Below are 17,103 nucleotides of genomic sequence, written 5' to 3'. Positions count from 1 at the left end.
AGACCCCCACCTGGTGTACTGCATCCAGGTGTAGAATCCTCAGGTAAGGAAAGACATGGACCTGTTAGAGCAGGTCCAGAGAAGAACCACAAAAATGACCAGAGGACTGGAACACCTCTCATATAAGGACAGGCTGAGAGCTGAGCCTGGAGAAGAAAAGACTCCAGGAGACCTTACTGTGGCTTTTCAATACTTAACAGCGACTTACAAGAAAGATGGGGACAAACTTTTTAGTAGGGCCTTTTGTAGTAGGTAATGGGAGGAATGGCTTTAAGCTAAAAGAGAATAGATTCAAATTACAATTTTTTTAAAACAGAAAGTAATGTGGTAAAGCACTGGAACAGCTTGTCCAGAGGGGTGATAGATGAGCAAACTGGTTTAGTTGTTCACTGTTCACTGCAGGGTGGGTTGGACTAGATGACCTCTAAAGGTCCCTTTCAAACCTAAATTCTATGATCCTATGACTTTCCTGGACCCAACCCTGCAAATTTGAAGGTGAGAATGGGAAGGAAGAATAGAGTTACCAGCTCGCCTCTGAACTGAACTCAGTTTTCTGCTCAACTCAAAGCATGATGGGTTCCCACATCCTAAGGAGATCCTCAGGCTGCTCTTTCTGGGGAAAGGCATCTGCCTCCTCTCATATAGTCCCTTTCTCTACAGATTTCCTGTGAGCAAATTTGTGAAACACATCCCATAATGTTTCATTTCAGTTGGACCATTCCCTTGAAAAATTCTTAATTCAATCTAGATATTAAAAACCATTTAGTAGTCTAAACAAGTCAAGACTTCCTGCTGCAGCTTTTGGGGATTTGGTTTGGGTTGGTTGAGGTTTTCTGGCTTGTGTTGTTTTGTTTTTATAAACAGCAGCAAACTTTTACCAAGGGCCACCAGACTTCAACTTTGATTCACCCCTGAGTGTGGAAAGTGGGTACTGCCTGTCACAGGTCCTGGCACTGGAAGGGCTGCAAGAGGAGGCACAGACTGTGCTCCTTCTGGGACAGGGAGTCCTGTAGCCAAACGAGGATGCAGCAACGTGCTCCTACATTGAGCTCAGCTGCAAAGTCCAGCCCTGTTCCAGGTGCCTGACAGAAAGGAGGAATTACAAAAGCATGCATGAGCACAGGCTGATCCTAGATAGAGTGGGGTACACAAAGGAATTTTTGGGAGAAAAGGCTCCTATCACATGGCTTCTCTTGAAAGACGGGGAATAAACAGATATCTCACTACCTGGAGGCTTGAAGGAAAATGCCATATCAGACCTATTGCTGATGCCAGATCCTCAAATAGTAACTGTAGGATAAAGCATCACATTACATCTCTGTTTGTCCCAGGCTGTAGCGGCTGGCTGCAGAACAGTAACCCACCCCCTTGTAACCTGAAGGCTGGATTAGTGTATGGCACTCAGGACCAGTACCCAGCAGCTCTGGGTACAGGAGGACAGCAGCTTGTCTCACAGGGACCTGGCAACACCAAACATCAGCACCACCCTGACTCCTCTTTCAATACCAAGAGTGACACAACATAGTAGTCACACCAGGTCTGAAGCCAAGCATTCCACAAGATTCCCACTATCCACTACAAGAGCTACTCCACAGCTGGCAAAGACAGCTCTAACCAACACCCCATCCAGCAGCTGAGCTCTCAGACTCAGGGACACAGCTCACAACACATTCCCTCCAGCTGTCTGACAGCATCCCAGTGCTGCAGTCTTCAATGTATGCTGCAGCACTTTTGGCAGACTTGCCACAGCCTCCTTCTGGTTTTATAAGAAGCTTTTCTGCCCAGCTATTTTGAGGTTTTGTCCTATTTTTCGCCCTTTTCTGCTGGGCAACAGGTTTGCTGCAGGTCTGAAGCTTCACAGCTACCTCATTATTTAAGATTCTACCAAATGTTATGTCCTCCACTGATTGTCAAAGGTAAAGAATACTAATTAATTAGACAAGAGATCAAAAGCAGCCACACACAGACATGAATGAAAACTGCCTGGAAGTCAATTTAACAGGCTTGACTCCAATTCTGTCAAAGACTTAAAGCAGGGGAGTTTGCCTACAGCTCTGGGTGATTGCTAGTACTGTTTTGTTTGCTTATTCATCTTCTCTTCTGCCAAACCAAACAAGGTTACAGCTGAACTGATCAATACACAACTGTTCAGCAAATAATTCTACTTTTTAGTTGCAGACATGGATTCAATGTGAAAGAGTCTCCAGTACTCACAAAAAGGGAGACCAAGAAAAAAACAAAGTAGAAATTCTGTCTAGCTGTTATGGACATGTGGAAACAGCTCAACACAAGAAAGACTGCCCCTACTCCAGCAGGCAGGACCTTTTCTGTCTGAAGTACAGTGATGGAGATTCAGAATTGGATCCAGCTCCTACCTAGACTTGAAGAGGGAACTTGCTCCAGACTGCATTACTGTTATCTCTGAATGTCATGGGTCAACTGCAGGAGAGCCAAGGAGAGGCTATAGCCCCGTTAAATCCACCTATGCAAATTAAAATATCAATTACAATTATTTGGCCTGAGAATAAAGCAGCGTTGCAAAGGGTATCTCCATCCTTTTGATCCAAGTGCAGACTTCACTCTCTTGCCAGAAACTAAGACTGCATCAGCCTTCTTTAGCCCACCCTTCTTTTCTACATCTACTTCTTCAGCTACACCTTTTCCTCCTAATCTACATTATTAAAGGCTAGTAGTGAAAGGAAGTATTTTACACCTCAGATCTTCAAGCCTCGGTGCAGATGCATTTCTTTGTGTCTAGGGGGTATTTGAGACAGGGAGCTTAGAGACACAAAGTATCCCTGCTTCTTTCTGAGAAATCTGTTACTGTTGGGGAAGGAAAGGGAAGGGCTTGGCTACTTCTTATTGTCTTTTTGGACAAGTCTTTTTGAAACCCAGTGTCGTTTCCTTTTGATACAGAAAGTTTTTCTCGGTTTGGTTCTAATGGCCCAACTCAAACCATTCTGCAGTACAGATTCTAACTATGTTTAACGATCTCACTCGAGGATTTTCTTATCTTCATCTCTGAGCCCATCACCACAATTGTGCCAGCTGGAGTATCTCCCCAGGTGGCACATTAAGCACAGTAGCCTCACAGAAGAAATGTATTAACAACACTCCAGATTCCTGGGTAAAGAGGAGGGGAAAGAGGTCTAACTCTTGAAAGGCAACTGTCCTGTTTCAAAAAGGACAAAGCAAGCTGCCTCTGATGTGACCAAAGATGCTGAAATCTGCTTTGAACCACACACAAGAACTTTTCTTCATTTCATGGTAGGTTTCTACATCTTTACAACACCACAGGATTCTCCTTTACAAAAGAACATAAAAAGAAAGCACAGAACTTCTCCTTCAGCTTTGGGTACATAAGCTTGAAGGAGACAGCACCAGCAGCTCAAGTATTTCAAAACCCCTGTACCAATTCAGGCTGCATTTGGGATACAGCCCAATAGCATTAGTGTTTATGTTAGGCAAAATCAGCAAAGCACTATACCTGCACAGAGCAGTAGAGCTTTGCTCAAACTGCACATGTACCATGTACTGGCTCTGTAAGTAAGTGGATTTCTTCTGTGCACCTAGAGTTTCCTAAAGGCAACTACCATTGTGGCCTCCAGGCAATGTAATCAGTTAGTTAATAAAAACAGGCACTGAAATAAGGCAGAAATACTTGTTATCTTACAAATTAGGATTTCATTGTCCATGTCACCACTAATTCTAACTCAGCTAAAATGGTCAAAAGTCTTGGAAAGATTCAGAACAGCATTTTGCCTCATTCACCATCAGTCACCTGTTAGATTTGCCTCTCACAATTTGTTACTGCACCTCACTGACCAAAACCTTCCACTTTAAGAAAGAAAGGGGCAAGAGCTCCTTGAGCATCTGCTCAAGTTACACAATGTTTATTCTAAATGTTACCCTTCCATTGTGGGTTATATATAGTTTAAGGTAAAGAGAAATCATTCTAAGCTGATAATTTATTACCTTGTGCAGTAATCTATCTATATAATGATGGCAAATTATGACTAAAACTTTTCAAGAGACTCCAATGTGGATGGGCTGGAAGCCACTCGGCCTTACAGCCTATCTACTGGAAGTGGAAAAAGGTATTTGAGAGCAAACCAACAATCACTTCTGGAAAATAAAAAAATCTTCATTCTTTCAGCTTCCAGAGGGATTTACCACTCAGCTATGTGAGACAGCTACACATGTGTTGAGCAGGCTCCTCGATGGATTAAAACCAGTTCACTCATTTCCTGTTCATCCCCTTCCTCCCTTGGCTGTGATGGAGACCATCATCACTGCCTGTCAGTGCAGGACCTGACAGCCAGGAGGGGTATGACTCAGAAGGGCTGACAAAGTGGCTCCCACTCCATACTGCAAGTCAGCTGAGGATGAGAGGTGCAATAGGGGAAGACAGTGAAAAGAAACCAGACTATAGCTGGATGTTGCTGCAGTGCAGGTCAGCACACGAGAGGCTGCAGCATGCACAGCACAACTGCAGTAAAATAAAATTTGACCCAGACAACTGTGCAGTTTTCTGATTTGAGCACTGATACAATTATTTACTTTGGAACGTTACTGGTCCTATCTCAAAAAAAAATCACAAAAAAACCAAAAGAAAACCCAACAAAAACCCCAAGCTGATAAAGCTGAAAAAGGAACAAGTCTAACTCTTCAACCAGATCATGCAGCAAAAAGTAGCAGGAAAAAAGACTCACTATCTTAATTTTAATTTTGATCATCTATCTTCTATTGTCCCTCCCTTCCTATCTACAAATGAGGATGATTCATTCTGAAATGGGACAGAATACATGGCCATCCAAATCATGTGTTCAGCAAATGTACTGTGCACACACACAGAGCTAGCCAGGGGCCTGTGTCTGCCTACAGTAATTCTTAGAGAAAGCCAGAGAAACTCATTTTACTATGTCTCAGAGAGAATTCTCTAAATTAAACCCATATCTGCCTTTAGCAGGAGTTGCTGTACATAAGGAACTATGCAGGAGCTGAAAGGGGGAAAGAATAAAAGAATATGCAGGTTGAGATTGATCAACTCAGCATATGTACTGTGTATCAAATACCAGTCTTCCCAGCAAGGAACACTAATCTCAAAAATCCCTGAAATCTATCAGGGTGACTCCAAATTGATGAGCAGAGCTGGAGGGATGCTTAAGCCTACCAGAGCATAGTGTTTAAAAGCCATTGCACACTAAAGGAATGAAGTGCTACATTCCTGCTCCTCAGAAGAAAAAGCACAAACAGTTTCCTCAAGCGGGCAAGTGCCTCACCGGAAGATCAGGTTCCCAACCTATCTATCAGGATCAGCTGAGAGTCAAGAAAAGAACAATGAGAAATAAAATCAATCAGTCACACCAACCTACAAGGCTTAAAAAACGAGTAAACAAAACACCAAGTCCAGATAAGGTGATTAAAGCTATCTTAGCAGCTGGTCTAAAATTTAAATGATAGACATTTCACACACCCTTTTTTCCCTTTTTTAATGTTAGTCATCTTCAGAGGATTGTCTTAGTTTTGTTTCTCTTCTTGTTTCTAGGAAACAGAGCCTCAACTAGCTACTGCAAAAAAAAAAAAAAAACCTCAAAAGAAAATTAAGTGAGAGGAGCAGGAAAAATGCAAAGCAGGGGAATTGAAACAAATGAAGGTCAGAGCATTGGTCCTATCACAAGAGGTAAAAAATTTGGTATATTTCTATACCCCCTTCATTACCCTAACAAGAACAACTTTGTTACCCACTGCAAAATCCAAACAGAGATCCAATTAAGCAGCTTTGGGTTTGTTTTGCTTTACAATATAAAAACAGGTGAATGCAGGCAGCAGATGCAAGACCTTTGCAGAATATACAATCTTCTCTCTTATGTTGCCTTATCTCCCAAGACAACAGCTTTACATCAAAGTGGTAGCCTGGAATATCTGCAGCACTCAGTGCATTTAGCCCTTTACTGCTGACATGGAGAAAGGGTCTCCTACAACACAAGCATCCCACAAAAAACACACCAGGATCAGCACAGCTGCTGTTCCACACTGCCAGAGAGGGAGCCTCATTAGGGTCAATGCAGAGAAAGGATAATAGGTGCAAAAGCCTTTGGGAAGAAAAGGAAAAAACAATGTAACACTCAGCTCTTTGGCACCACAGTGGAGTTGGAATGAGCTTTGTTGCATTGGTAATTGCTTCTTTCATCAGTTTAAGAAACTTCCCAGGAGATTCAGAAACCCCAGGAAAGAGAAAACTCAGAAAAACAATCACTTTTTTTAAAAAAAAAAATTATTTTAGGCAAACCAGAGACCCAAATTAAGATTATGCTCAAAGAATGTCAAGGCTTCTTATGCACAAGTCCTCATTCACATAGTTGCTTGTATACCTGATGTGGATGAAGCCTGGGGCAACTGTTTTGTTCTCAGCCAAATCAATCCAGGTATGTTGAAAGTGTTCTTAGGAAAATACAACGTTATTACGTAAATTCAGCTTTTAGGGGTAGGACTGAAGGAGCCAAGCACCTGCATGTCAGCATTGCAAAACCTCCGTACATGAGCAGTGGGATGGGGAAATCACTGGAGTAGAGTTGAGGATGACCAAGATGCATGGACAGGTCATGAAACAACTGTGCATGAGCCACACCCAGTCTGCTGCATCAGACTCATATAAGTAGTTTGGTGCCCAGTAAATGCACAGTTCTGTCTGAGCAACAGAACCCAGATGGTCATGATCACTGTCACGGGGTCTGGTTGGAGCCTTGTCACCAGAAGTGCCCCTCAAGGTTCAGTACAGGGCCCAGTGTTGTTTAACCTGTTCATCAGTGCCTTGGATGAAGGAGCCTCCTCAGCAAGTTCACTGATGACACAAAGCTGGGAGGAGTGGCTAATGCCCCAGAGGGCTCTGCAGCCTTTCAGAGGGACCTCAACAGGCTGGAGAGATGGGAAGGGAAGAACTGTCTGAAATCCAGCAAAGGCAAATGCAGGGTCCTGCACTGGGGATGAACAACCCAGGCACCAGCACAGGCTGGGGGTGACCTGCTGGAGAACAGCTCTGCTGGGAGGGACCTGGGGGTTCTGGTGGACAGCAAGGTGTCCCTGAGCCAGCAGTGCCCTTGTAGCCAAGGCCAGAGGTGTCCTGGGTGCATCAGGAAGAGGATTGCCAGCAGGTGCAGGGAGGTGATCCTGCCCCTCTGCTCAGCCCTGGTGAGGCACGGCTGGAGTGCTGTGTCCAGTTCTGGGCTGCTCAGTACAGAGAGACAGGGAGATTCTGGAGTGGGTCCAGTGGATGGCAAGGAGGATGCATGGTCAGCTGGAGCTTATCTTATGAGGAAGGGCTGAGGAAGCTGGACTTGTTCAGCCTTGAAAAGAGACACCTGAGAGGGGACTTCATCAATGTCTGTCAGGATCTGAGGGAGCTGTCAGAGGATGGAGCCAGGTTCTGCTCAGTGGTGCCAAGCAACAGGACAAGAAGCAATGGAGAGAAACAGATGCACAGGAAGTTCCACCAGGATAAGAGGAAAAGCTCCTTTACTGTGCAGGTGACAGTTCAGTTCTTTACTGAACAAGTTGCCTAGAGAGACTGTGGAGTCTCCCTCACTGGAGATACTCAAGAACCATCTGGATGTAATCCCATGCCATGTGCACTAGGATGACCCTGCTTGAGCAGGGAGGTTGCACTGAATGACCCAGGGTGGTCCCTTCCAGCCCTACCTATTCTGTGAGTCTGTGTAATTTAAATAGAAAATAAATAAATAAATAAATAAATAAAACTAAGCCAGTGTATCAAAAAGGCCAGGATTCTTTCAAATCAAGAGACAGTCACTGGAAGTCGGGGGGGTGGGGGGGGGGGGGGAGGAACCAAAAAAAAAAACCACACCAAACTAAAAAACCCCACAAAAGCCAATAAAACCCAAACTTAACAAGATGATTACATTGTTAGCTCTAGACTGTCTTGACTGCATCAAATCACAACAGTATCACAAAACAGGCCAGCCATGGCACAAAAGCAGCATGTCATACAAGCCTTTAAACTTTTAGAACACACATCTAGTATATTCCTGCCCAGGCTGTGAAATGTTACCACCAACAAGTAAGGACAGGAATTCCCCTGTAAAGCCCTAAGGAACCACATAACCTTTTAATTAGCCAAAAGAAACCCCAGGTGTACTCACATTTGATTAAATCAATGTCAGGCATGCTCATCAAAGGACATTGCTATTAACAAAACTAACCTATCTTCAGCTATGCAGGAGCCCAAAATACCTGCTCACTGCACTCATTTTCTTCTCTCTTCTTGCTGACTTCAAGTGTGAACATATTCAGTGTCAGAAAAGATATACAGGAAGAGGCAAAACACACCAGAATATATCTGCCTGGCTCCAAAGAGTTCAAGCATAATAGATGCTATTTAACACTGATGGACCTCCAATTGTCTGCAGATTAACAGATAATTCAACTGTCTGCTGACAGAAAAAGAGGCAATAAGCAGAAATTAAAACACATTAAATTCCATTTGAACACAAAGGAAAAATATTTTTTTTTAAAAAAAAATCTTTATTTTCATGTTTGTATTACTGTGAGAGTAGTCAAACACTGGAACACGGTGCCCAGAGATGGTGGCATCTCCATTTCTGGAGATATTCAAAAGCTGCCTGGCCATAGGCATGGGCAACCTGCTGGAGGTGACCCTGCTTGAGCACAAGGGTTAGACTAGATGATCTCAAGAGGCTCCCCCAACCACAGCAATGCTGTGATTTGGTGAATTAGGATATCAACAGGGCAGGCATAAATTTCTAGCCACTTTCACTGACTCCATCTCTCATTTTAGCCACAAACACAGAATCTTTAAATGCGGCTAGCACACTTATTGTACCCTTGAAAACATCACCTACAATTGATGTGGAAGCTCTTGTCTTCTAATTCCAGCTTTCATGTCTTAAGAGTATGTCCATGCAATATGACTTGGAGATAGTGCCCTTGGTCTTCTCTTTTATCTTGCTGGCCAGCAGAACAAGCTCAAAGGAGAGCCAAACTCATTGATCCCTGCATTGCAGCAGACCTCTCCAGCCCTTACCCATGTCCCTATAGGTTGCTCTTTTGCTTTCCATCAAAGTCTCTTTCTGGATACCTCTACTTGAACTTGGACTACAACTGACAGATGTGTTTCACTCCAAAGAACCCACATACAAGCAGGTTCACATATAACCACTACACATGGTAAGTCATAAATCGCAGGGCGGCTACAAGAAGGCTTCTGTCAATTCATTGAAAGCATCATTTGCTCCATTAGGTATTTATTGGATTGAGAATCTAACTGAATCATGCTTTTGTTCATCACACTATAGAACATAGTGAAAAGTCCACAAAATGTATTTAACTCCCAGCTTAGAGCAAGAGGAATGAGAGTAGTTCCATTAAAAAGAGACCTCATTAAAATTTGATAATGCAACCCTTCTCCCTTGCCAATTACACTAACAGTGCTCTGTCTCATTGTTCTCCGGTGTTTAAAGATAGGTAAATAGGCTTCCTATAGAAGATGATAATGGAAACACCCTGAATCTTCATGTTAATGCACCAGTGGTTTGTTTGAGCTTTGAGGAATGTGGTTAGTGACTTACCCTGCTGGATAAGCGACGAGGCCAGTTCTGGGGTCACAGGCTAATCCTCTGCCTCCTGACACGGTTATGCCCAACACCTTCTCCAAAGTCACCTAGAGCATATAAGAAAAAAAAAAACAGTATTATGAAATGTGAGTGCAGTTCAAATAGACCCATAACACAGATGCTGATGGTCTGGTTCACACTGGATCCCTGGTTCATAGAAATCCATTGAAAAGCACCAGGTACAAAAGTAACCCCATTCAACTTTCAATATAGGCATAGGAAAATATTGCTGGGGTACAGAGAAGGAATTATCGACCCACTTATTACTTTCTCTATGCCAGAGCATTGCAAACAGAGGACTGCAAGCAGCAGATAGTACTGGTGAAAAGCTGGGATGCACACTCATTGACAACCAATTCCCATCCTCCCAGTAAGAGCAACATACCACTGTCTCTAGAGCTCGGCTCTTTCCTGAAAACTGTTTCCAGGTTGACACATTCTCTTAGTTGCCTCCATCCAGTGGTAGGTGGTTCAGCCTGGTCCCAGCCTTGTATTCCTAGGAACTGAATATTCAGTTTTTCCTAGGGTGCTTGAGTTAGAAATCACAGCTAGTGGTCAAAGGCATCCCTTGCCAGGAGTCATGAGAGAGAACACCATAAACATAGTTCAGAAGCCTGCTGCATACCAATGACCCTTGCAAGAGACAGTTATCTAAATGTCCCCACACTTCCCCTCAGGCAAATATCCCCACTAGTTTTAGGAAAACAAAAGAAATGCAACTGGGAAGAGCTACTTGGAAGATACAAAGGCCTCTGTAGTAAGAAGCTGATAAAAGCAAAAAAAAAAACACCAAAAAAAACCAAAATGGGAGGACAGTTGACAAATGGACATGACACAATGTTTTGGGGAGCACTCCCTGGCAGAGAAAGCATCAGAATTCAGCGATTACCCCAAAGCAAAAGGCTGCAGTGGGATTACACAGCACAAAATCTGATTTGTGGCATGAAAGGACTCAACCTCTGAGCACAAACCAGTTGTCAGCCCTGGGGCTATTTTGACCGACACAAAATTATTCTCTTTCCTTTACATTTGCAGAGTTTAATTTTATTTATTATATATTTGATGTATACATTCCTCCTCAGCATTGCTGTCTGTGCTAAACTCAAGGATTTTACTGGGTCACAGTCTTCTGTTTATAATTATCATCATCTAAGTTATATTTGGTTAAGGCCTTAGGGGCATGGACACAGCATAAGAAGTTACTATTGTAATAATTACTACTGACTTTAATAGCTGCCCTGAAGACGAACATCTTACATTTATATGGACGTGGAGCACAAAAGGCAGGGGTGGGGCAGGTTTCCCACGCCACCCTGACCACACACCTTACCAGACCTGAGGAGTTTGGCTGCAGGGTGAGACACAAGGTCTCATGGAGCTCAAGGCTCAGGCTGCTAGGGAAGGAGTCAGAAGTAACCCCACACAGAGAAGCACCTTGATTCATCAGGTGAAGCAGGGCTGAGGTGCCACCATTTAACATGAGCCATGCAAGCTTTCAGTTAATTCAGGTTTGGCCTGCCTTCAAGCAGTGACATGGAAAGTAGATTTCATATTCCAATCTCTGGAACAACTCAGTCCTTTTTTCCCCTGTTATTAATAATATACCCCAAGTACTTTAAGACATTATGAGAAACCACCAAAATGTCCCCTTCCTTTGCAAACTGAGAATCTCTGAAAACATGGCTTTTACAAAACTCCACTGAATTTTTCTTAAGAAGGAACATGCAATTAAAAATGCAGTTACAAATCCACTGATAAAGACAGGAACTAGTTTTGTTTCAACTTAATACTGGAACAAAAATGTGGGGGTTAGGGAGAGGAGCGGAGAAGGCCAGGAGGATATCTACTCTTCCAGACTTGTTACCAATACTTCAAAACGTATCTTTTTAAAGCAGCTCAAAAAGATGCAGAAAGAACTCACTGCTCCTGCTGCTGAGATTCTGGCTAATATCAGCAGTTCCCAAACTAGAAGAGGTTTAAGTTCCTAAAGAAAATGCATTCTTTTGTGAAGGAGGAAGTGGAAGAGACATGTGCCATTCAAGTAGTTCCATCAAGATAAAGCACCAATTACTTGATGCTGTCAGCAAACATCAATTTAGAATGCTGTGATTACACTGTTCAGTGCGGGCTTCAGCAGAATTATAGCCTGGCTGCAATTCCCCCTATCCTAAAAGACACTGTTTGACCTTGGCTATGCAGATATTCCAGCAGCAATTCAGCAACCTACTTTCACCAACAGGTATGTCTTTGCTCTGCAAGGACATTTATTGAGCCTCTCAGTGTGAAGTCTTACCACAGCTGAGCTGATCTTACAGCAGCCTGTCTTGGAAGGGACAGTTCCTTCCTTCCTCATCCTACACAGCCCAGTGACACCCCCCACCATTTCCCTCACTCCAGACAGCCCTGCCATGGCAATTACCTGTCCAGAAGGCTAAACCATCAGAAAACCATGTTCCACTTTTTATTTTCTGTTTGATTTCTGTTTGCCAGCCAGGGGAGAACCACAGGAAGTCAGTGGAGGTCCCCTGCTGCTCTGTCAAGAGACTTTTTATGGCAATGCTAGGATGTGGAGTCTGCCTTTCTCCTATGGTCAACACACAGCTTGACATAAAAGGAGTAGCTCAGTCTTCCACTCTAATTATTTTACTGCCAGTGAGTAGCTTCTGGCCTCCAACAGACCATTTATTCCTTTAGAAAAAGGCAACTGTCAAGGCCATACCTCTGATATTGACAGTCCAAGTGCCACAGAAACAGGTACCTGTCTCTAGACTAAAGATTCACAATTAACTTTCTGAAAAAGGCTTCCCCCTCTTTTGCTCCCAGTCTTAATTTCAAAAACTTCCTAGTGTAAAGAACTTGAAAGGCAGGCCCACAAAGCCTATTCAAAGGCATCACCTCCACTTGATAATAGTCAAGTATTAAAACCAACTTGCATCAAAAAAGAGTGCATATAAATTTAAAATGTGATCTTATGAGACTTGTGAGCTCCACTTCCACCAACCTGTGCACAATACACCACAGCTTTTTCCCCATGGCCAGCTTTCAGACTATGTGACATAGGGGCAAGATATAGTAACTTTGTCACAAAACTTGAGAATGAAAAACATTTCAGAGAGAAAAAACAATAGGTAAAAACTGGATAACTGGATTCTTCTCAATTTTTCAGCTAAAATAAATGAATTCTTAATATGGTTAATTAGTGCAAAAACACATCAACTTTAACTTCCTAATCTGGAATTAGGATTTGTCAGCAAAGGGCAGATTTGATACAGGTCTGCCATTATCCCACATCTGAAGTTACCACTTCCTCCTGTGGTAAGGGCAGTCTCCCAGTCCTACATAGCCATAAACACTGCCACTCATATGTCTCCCAAGTAGTACTTCAGCACATCCCAGTCAGAAACAAATTATTTTGCACACCTTCCCAAATCTGATCTGAGCTAACCACAGGACCTGGAAAGTTCCCCTGCAGATCTGAGACACTGTTCATTACCAATAGCTCCTCTGTTTGCCCAGTTTGCATCCTACAGTTGTCAGACATGTCACTGCTTGCTCAGGCCTTCACAGGCAACTAATGGGCCACCTCAACACCCTCATCCAAACCTGGAAACAACTGCAAGATTAAACCTGTCATTTGTACTAAATTAGAGGCAGGAGAGAAGGCTGACAAGCCTCATTTGTTACTTCATCTTGAGGCTTCTATTAATAGCATTTGGCACTTTCAGTCAAGGTTCTCTATGTGACTTGAGAGAGTTATTGAATTGATTCACACACAAAACACTTCTGCAGCTCATTTTGTGCTGCTAACTGGAACCATCCCATCTCCATTCCTTTAAGGTCAACTTTTACTCAAATTTCAAGGCTCAGTATACACTCTCAGACACCAAAACCTGTGCTGCTAACACCTGTCTTGCAAAATCCGATATTCAGCCATTTTACAGGATTAAATTTAAATTAGGTTCCTTGGAACTGCACAAATGTGTGTAAAGAAATTTTTGTGGCTAAGCAGATCCCTTGCCCTGTTTCTTCCACGTCAAATTCCAACACCATCAGACAGGTAGGACAAAACCAGCAGAGCCCTGAATTGTAGGACTCGAGGTACCAAGAGATATTCACAGCAGCTGGACCTTCCCAGAAAGAGAGGTCTCACTGCAGCCCAATCCCACATGGAAGTCAAAGAGCATATCTGAGAGCAGCCCTTGCTTCCATCTGGCAGTCCCACACTGCACATGGGGAAAGCCCATGCTTGGGGGAAAAAGCTGTGCCATCTTTCCCTTCCTACTGAGGTGCAGATAATAATTTCAGAAAGACTGATCTAAACAGCCCCAGCCAGCCTCATTTAGCTTTTCAGAAAATTCAATGTCTGACCAGCTGCACCTAGGCCCTAGAGTGAGTTTTATATTTGCATGAGCTGTTTCTGTTGTTTTGAGGAAGTTACCACAAACAATTGCTTCCATATGCTATAAGGACAACACAGAAATCCCTGAAGGATCAGCCCAACTTCACCCCCTGCAAACACTTTGCTCTTTCCCATCATTTGCATTCCTTTTGGACCATCTAGACTTGCAAAGCCGTACAGAAGCACAGCAGACAAACACTGTGGCCTGCACATCCAGCCAGGACTTTGTTAGAAAGCAGTAATAAACACACCCAGCACAGCAATAATTTCCACAGGTGCCAAACGGGACAATCTCATCACATGGACAGTCCTGCCTGTCACAGGCACTCTGCCTACAGCTGCACTGTTTCACTACTGAACCCCTGCTGCTGGGTAGGAGCTCCTGTATCTGTGCCTGTTTGCACACCAGCAGATTTCTGTGCTCTGCCTTCATCTTAAAAGAAAGAGAGAAAAAGACATTTTCAAGACAAAGCCATCTTTAGGCTTTAGGCCACCAGGCATCCCTCAAAGAGTTTTGACTGTAGGCTGAATAATAGCCTGCTGCCACCCACCCCACCATTCTCCCCAGGCCAGCAAAAGACTAAGTGGGAGTTCAACAGTACTTCAGCTCTTCATCCCCACACTCATATGACAAAGAAATTAGAGTTTTCTGACTTGATTATCTCACCTCCGGCCTTCTTATGCTAACTTCATCCTCTTTTGGGCCCAAAATCTCATCCTTCACTACAAGCACAATTTATTTAAGCACGGAAATGAAAAAGCAAAGCATTTGAGAGGATTTGTGCTACTCTCCAGTGCTCAAAATGGCAACCAAGGGGAGAAAACTGATGTTACTGTACAGGGCTGCCCACAAGCCCCAATACCTACAGCATCAGGCAAGAGAAAACCATGTTCAACAAGCAGATAATGTCTGTTCCAGACTGCATGAGATTGGCCCCCTTGGATCAGAGACCAATATCTAGCCCTGGTTTCTTTTTCCATTTGCTGCCAAAAGCAAAGCAGGAAAGTGTCAGGAAGAATGGTAAAAAGAAACGTATGGATAAAGTTTAAGATCAAGGAAAACAAATTTGATTCTTTCTCACCTTCTGTCAGTCTTCCAGTCTAAAATAGATATTCTCTATTTTTAACTTATTTCAGTAGAATTCTCTACCATGAGCTTATCCACTCTGTCTATAAAAGTTTAGCATTCACCACATCTTTTGGCAAGGCATCTTTTGGCAAGTCTACCAGTCTGATATATTGCAAGATGAACCATCTTTCATCATTTGTTTTTAACTTCACTTCTAATAGTTTTATTTTACATGCCTCAATCTTTTTATGGGAAGAGACAGTGAACAGTCCCTAGAAACCACCTTTGATGGTTCACAATTTTGTAAGGAGCTATACTATCACCCCAAGTCACCTGTGTTCCAAGTACAAGAGTCTTCCTGAAGTCACTTTATGGTTCTCCTGAAAGCCATTCCATATCCTTTATCAGTTCTTCTGTGAAGGTCTTTCCATGTCCCCTACATTATTCCTGAGATGAAAGGGAAACATCAAGACCACATGCAGCTTTCCAGACATGGCCACAGCAAGTGCTTACAGAGCAGGACAATATAGTCTGTTTTATTTTCCATTTTTTCACATTAATACCTTACTCTCAATCTGCCTAAGATAATTTGCAGAGAGAAACAAAGAAGTCAGCCTGCTCAACAAAGTCACAGATAAGAACTGCTGCTGCCTTGCATTTGGAAACTTATCACCAATTCCATCCTGTCTGGTCCCCATGGAATGGAAAATCCTGTTCTTGAATTAATAATTTGATTTCAACGTGCCCCTTTCTCTCCATGCCATTGCGAGCATTTATGATCAAGAGCATCCTCAGAGACAGTTCTTGCAGCACAACTATTCCAACCCACTCCATAATGGCTACTTCAGTAAATATCCACAAGCAGTCAACTTCTATTTTAAAAGCCTTCCCATGGGCCAATGTATAACAGAGTTAACATTCAAATCCATTTAATTAAGCAGAGGCATGGAGTCAGCATGAGAAGACAACATCCATCAGAGTTCATCTACTGTCCACTGCACAACGTGTCTGCCCTCATCCATCTCTCCTGCTTGAAAGCAGGCATATTAATAATACATGTGCCAAGGCACGTGCTCCCCAAAAAGCAAAGGACACAGAAATCCCCGAGATACAGAAATCCCTGAGATACAAAACCCCTGAGGGTTACTTTGAAAAGCCTTCCCTAGAAGATCAAGTAATCAGTAGTAAGTAAGTAACAATCTTGCACAGGGAAGTGGCTAAATAATCATCTGCTCTTTAGCCTTAAAAAATTAGAAAAAAAAAACCAAAAAACCAACAAAAAATCACCCCTTTACTGGTCTACTTGAGACCCCAGGGCTCTTTGTTCCAATACACTGACACAGGGAGCTCCAACATCAGGCCCGAGTTTCACAACAGCACCGTGGTTTGCATGTCTGTCTCTCTACATTCTGCTCCCAAGTGTTTTCAGCACCTCTGCATGCACTCCAACATGTTTTCCACGCTGCTACACAGCAAAGTCGTATCAACGCACTCTGGCATCCAATACGTGAAAATGCTGAAAATGTAGCTGTACATTGTCAGCGTCAGCATTTAAGAAATAGCTGTCTATCTTACATAAGTGAAATTTGATACAGAGCGCCAAATCTCACAGCTGGCCCTGTTTGTACATCTCTGTTGCTGCTGCCCCCGAGCCCCTCCGCAAAAAACACATCCAACCTCCAGGGAGCAGTGCACACGTTGTAGGCGCTAATCCATTGTCTGAACACGCTGTCTGATGTCCTGTTACTGCTGCAGAAAAACAAAGGCTTGAAGTTTTACATTTAGTTCTGCTGAGCTTCGTTTGGCACATAAAACATAGAGCACTAATTACATTATACTGTTCTACTTAAGGGGCTGTCAGCATTTCCACTGCAAAGCTTTCATTTCAGGGCTTTATAACACAGCTGTGAAATACTCATTTTGCACTTCAGCTTAACATGCAAAAGTCTGGCTTTGGACCAGATTCCCCTGCCTTTTCTTTTTTT

General features: G+C 43.1%; 1 protein-coding gene across 5 annotated transcripts in view; it reads right to left on the bottom strand.

Moving 5' to 3' along the window:
- The window catches only part of MAPKBP1 (mitogen-activated protein kinase binding protein 1), a 98,821-nt gene that overhangs the window by 61,027 nt on the left and 20,691 nt on the right, over window positions 1–17,103 (bottom strand). For all 5 annotated transcript variants that reach the window (XM_019007043.2, XM_015631364.3, XM_015631360.3 and 2 more), the window contains exon 3: window positions 9,606–9,697. In XM_019007043.2, coding sequence (XP_018862588.1) covers window positions 9,606–9,697 — 92 coding nt within the window. The remainder of the gene's footprint in view (window positions 1–9,605; window positions 9,698–17,103) is intronic.

Source organism: Parus major, chromosome 5, assembly GCF_001522545.3.
Source record: "Parus major isolate Abel chromosome 5, Parus_major1.1, whole genome shotgun sequence".
In the NCBI taxonomy this organism is placed as follows: domain Eukaryota; kingdom Metazoa; phylum Chordata; class Aves; order Passeriformes; family Paridae; genus Parus; species Parus major.
Note: the sequence above shows the minus strand (reverse complement) of the source record. Positions and strands in the feature narration are given on the sequence as shown.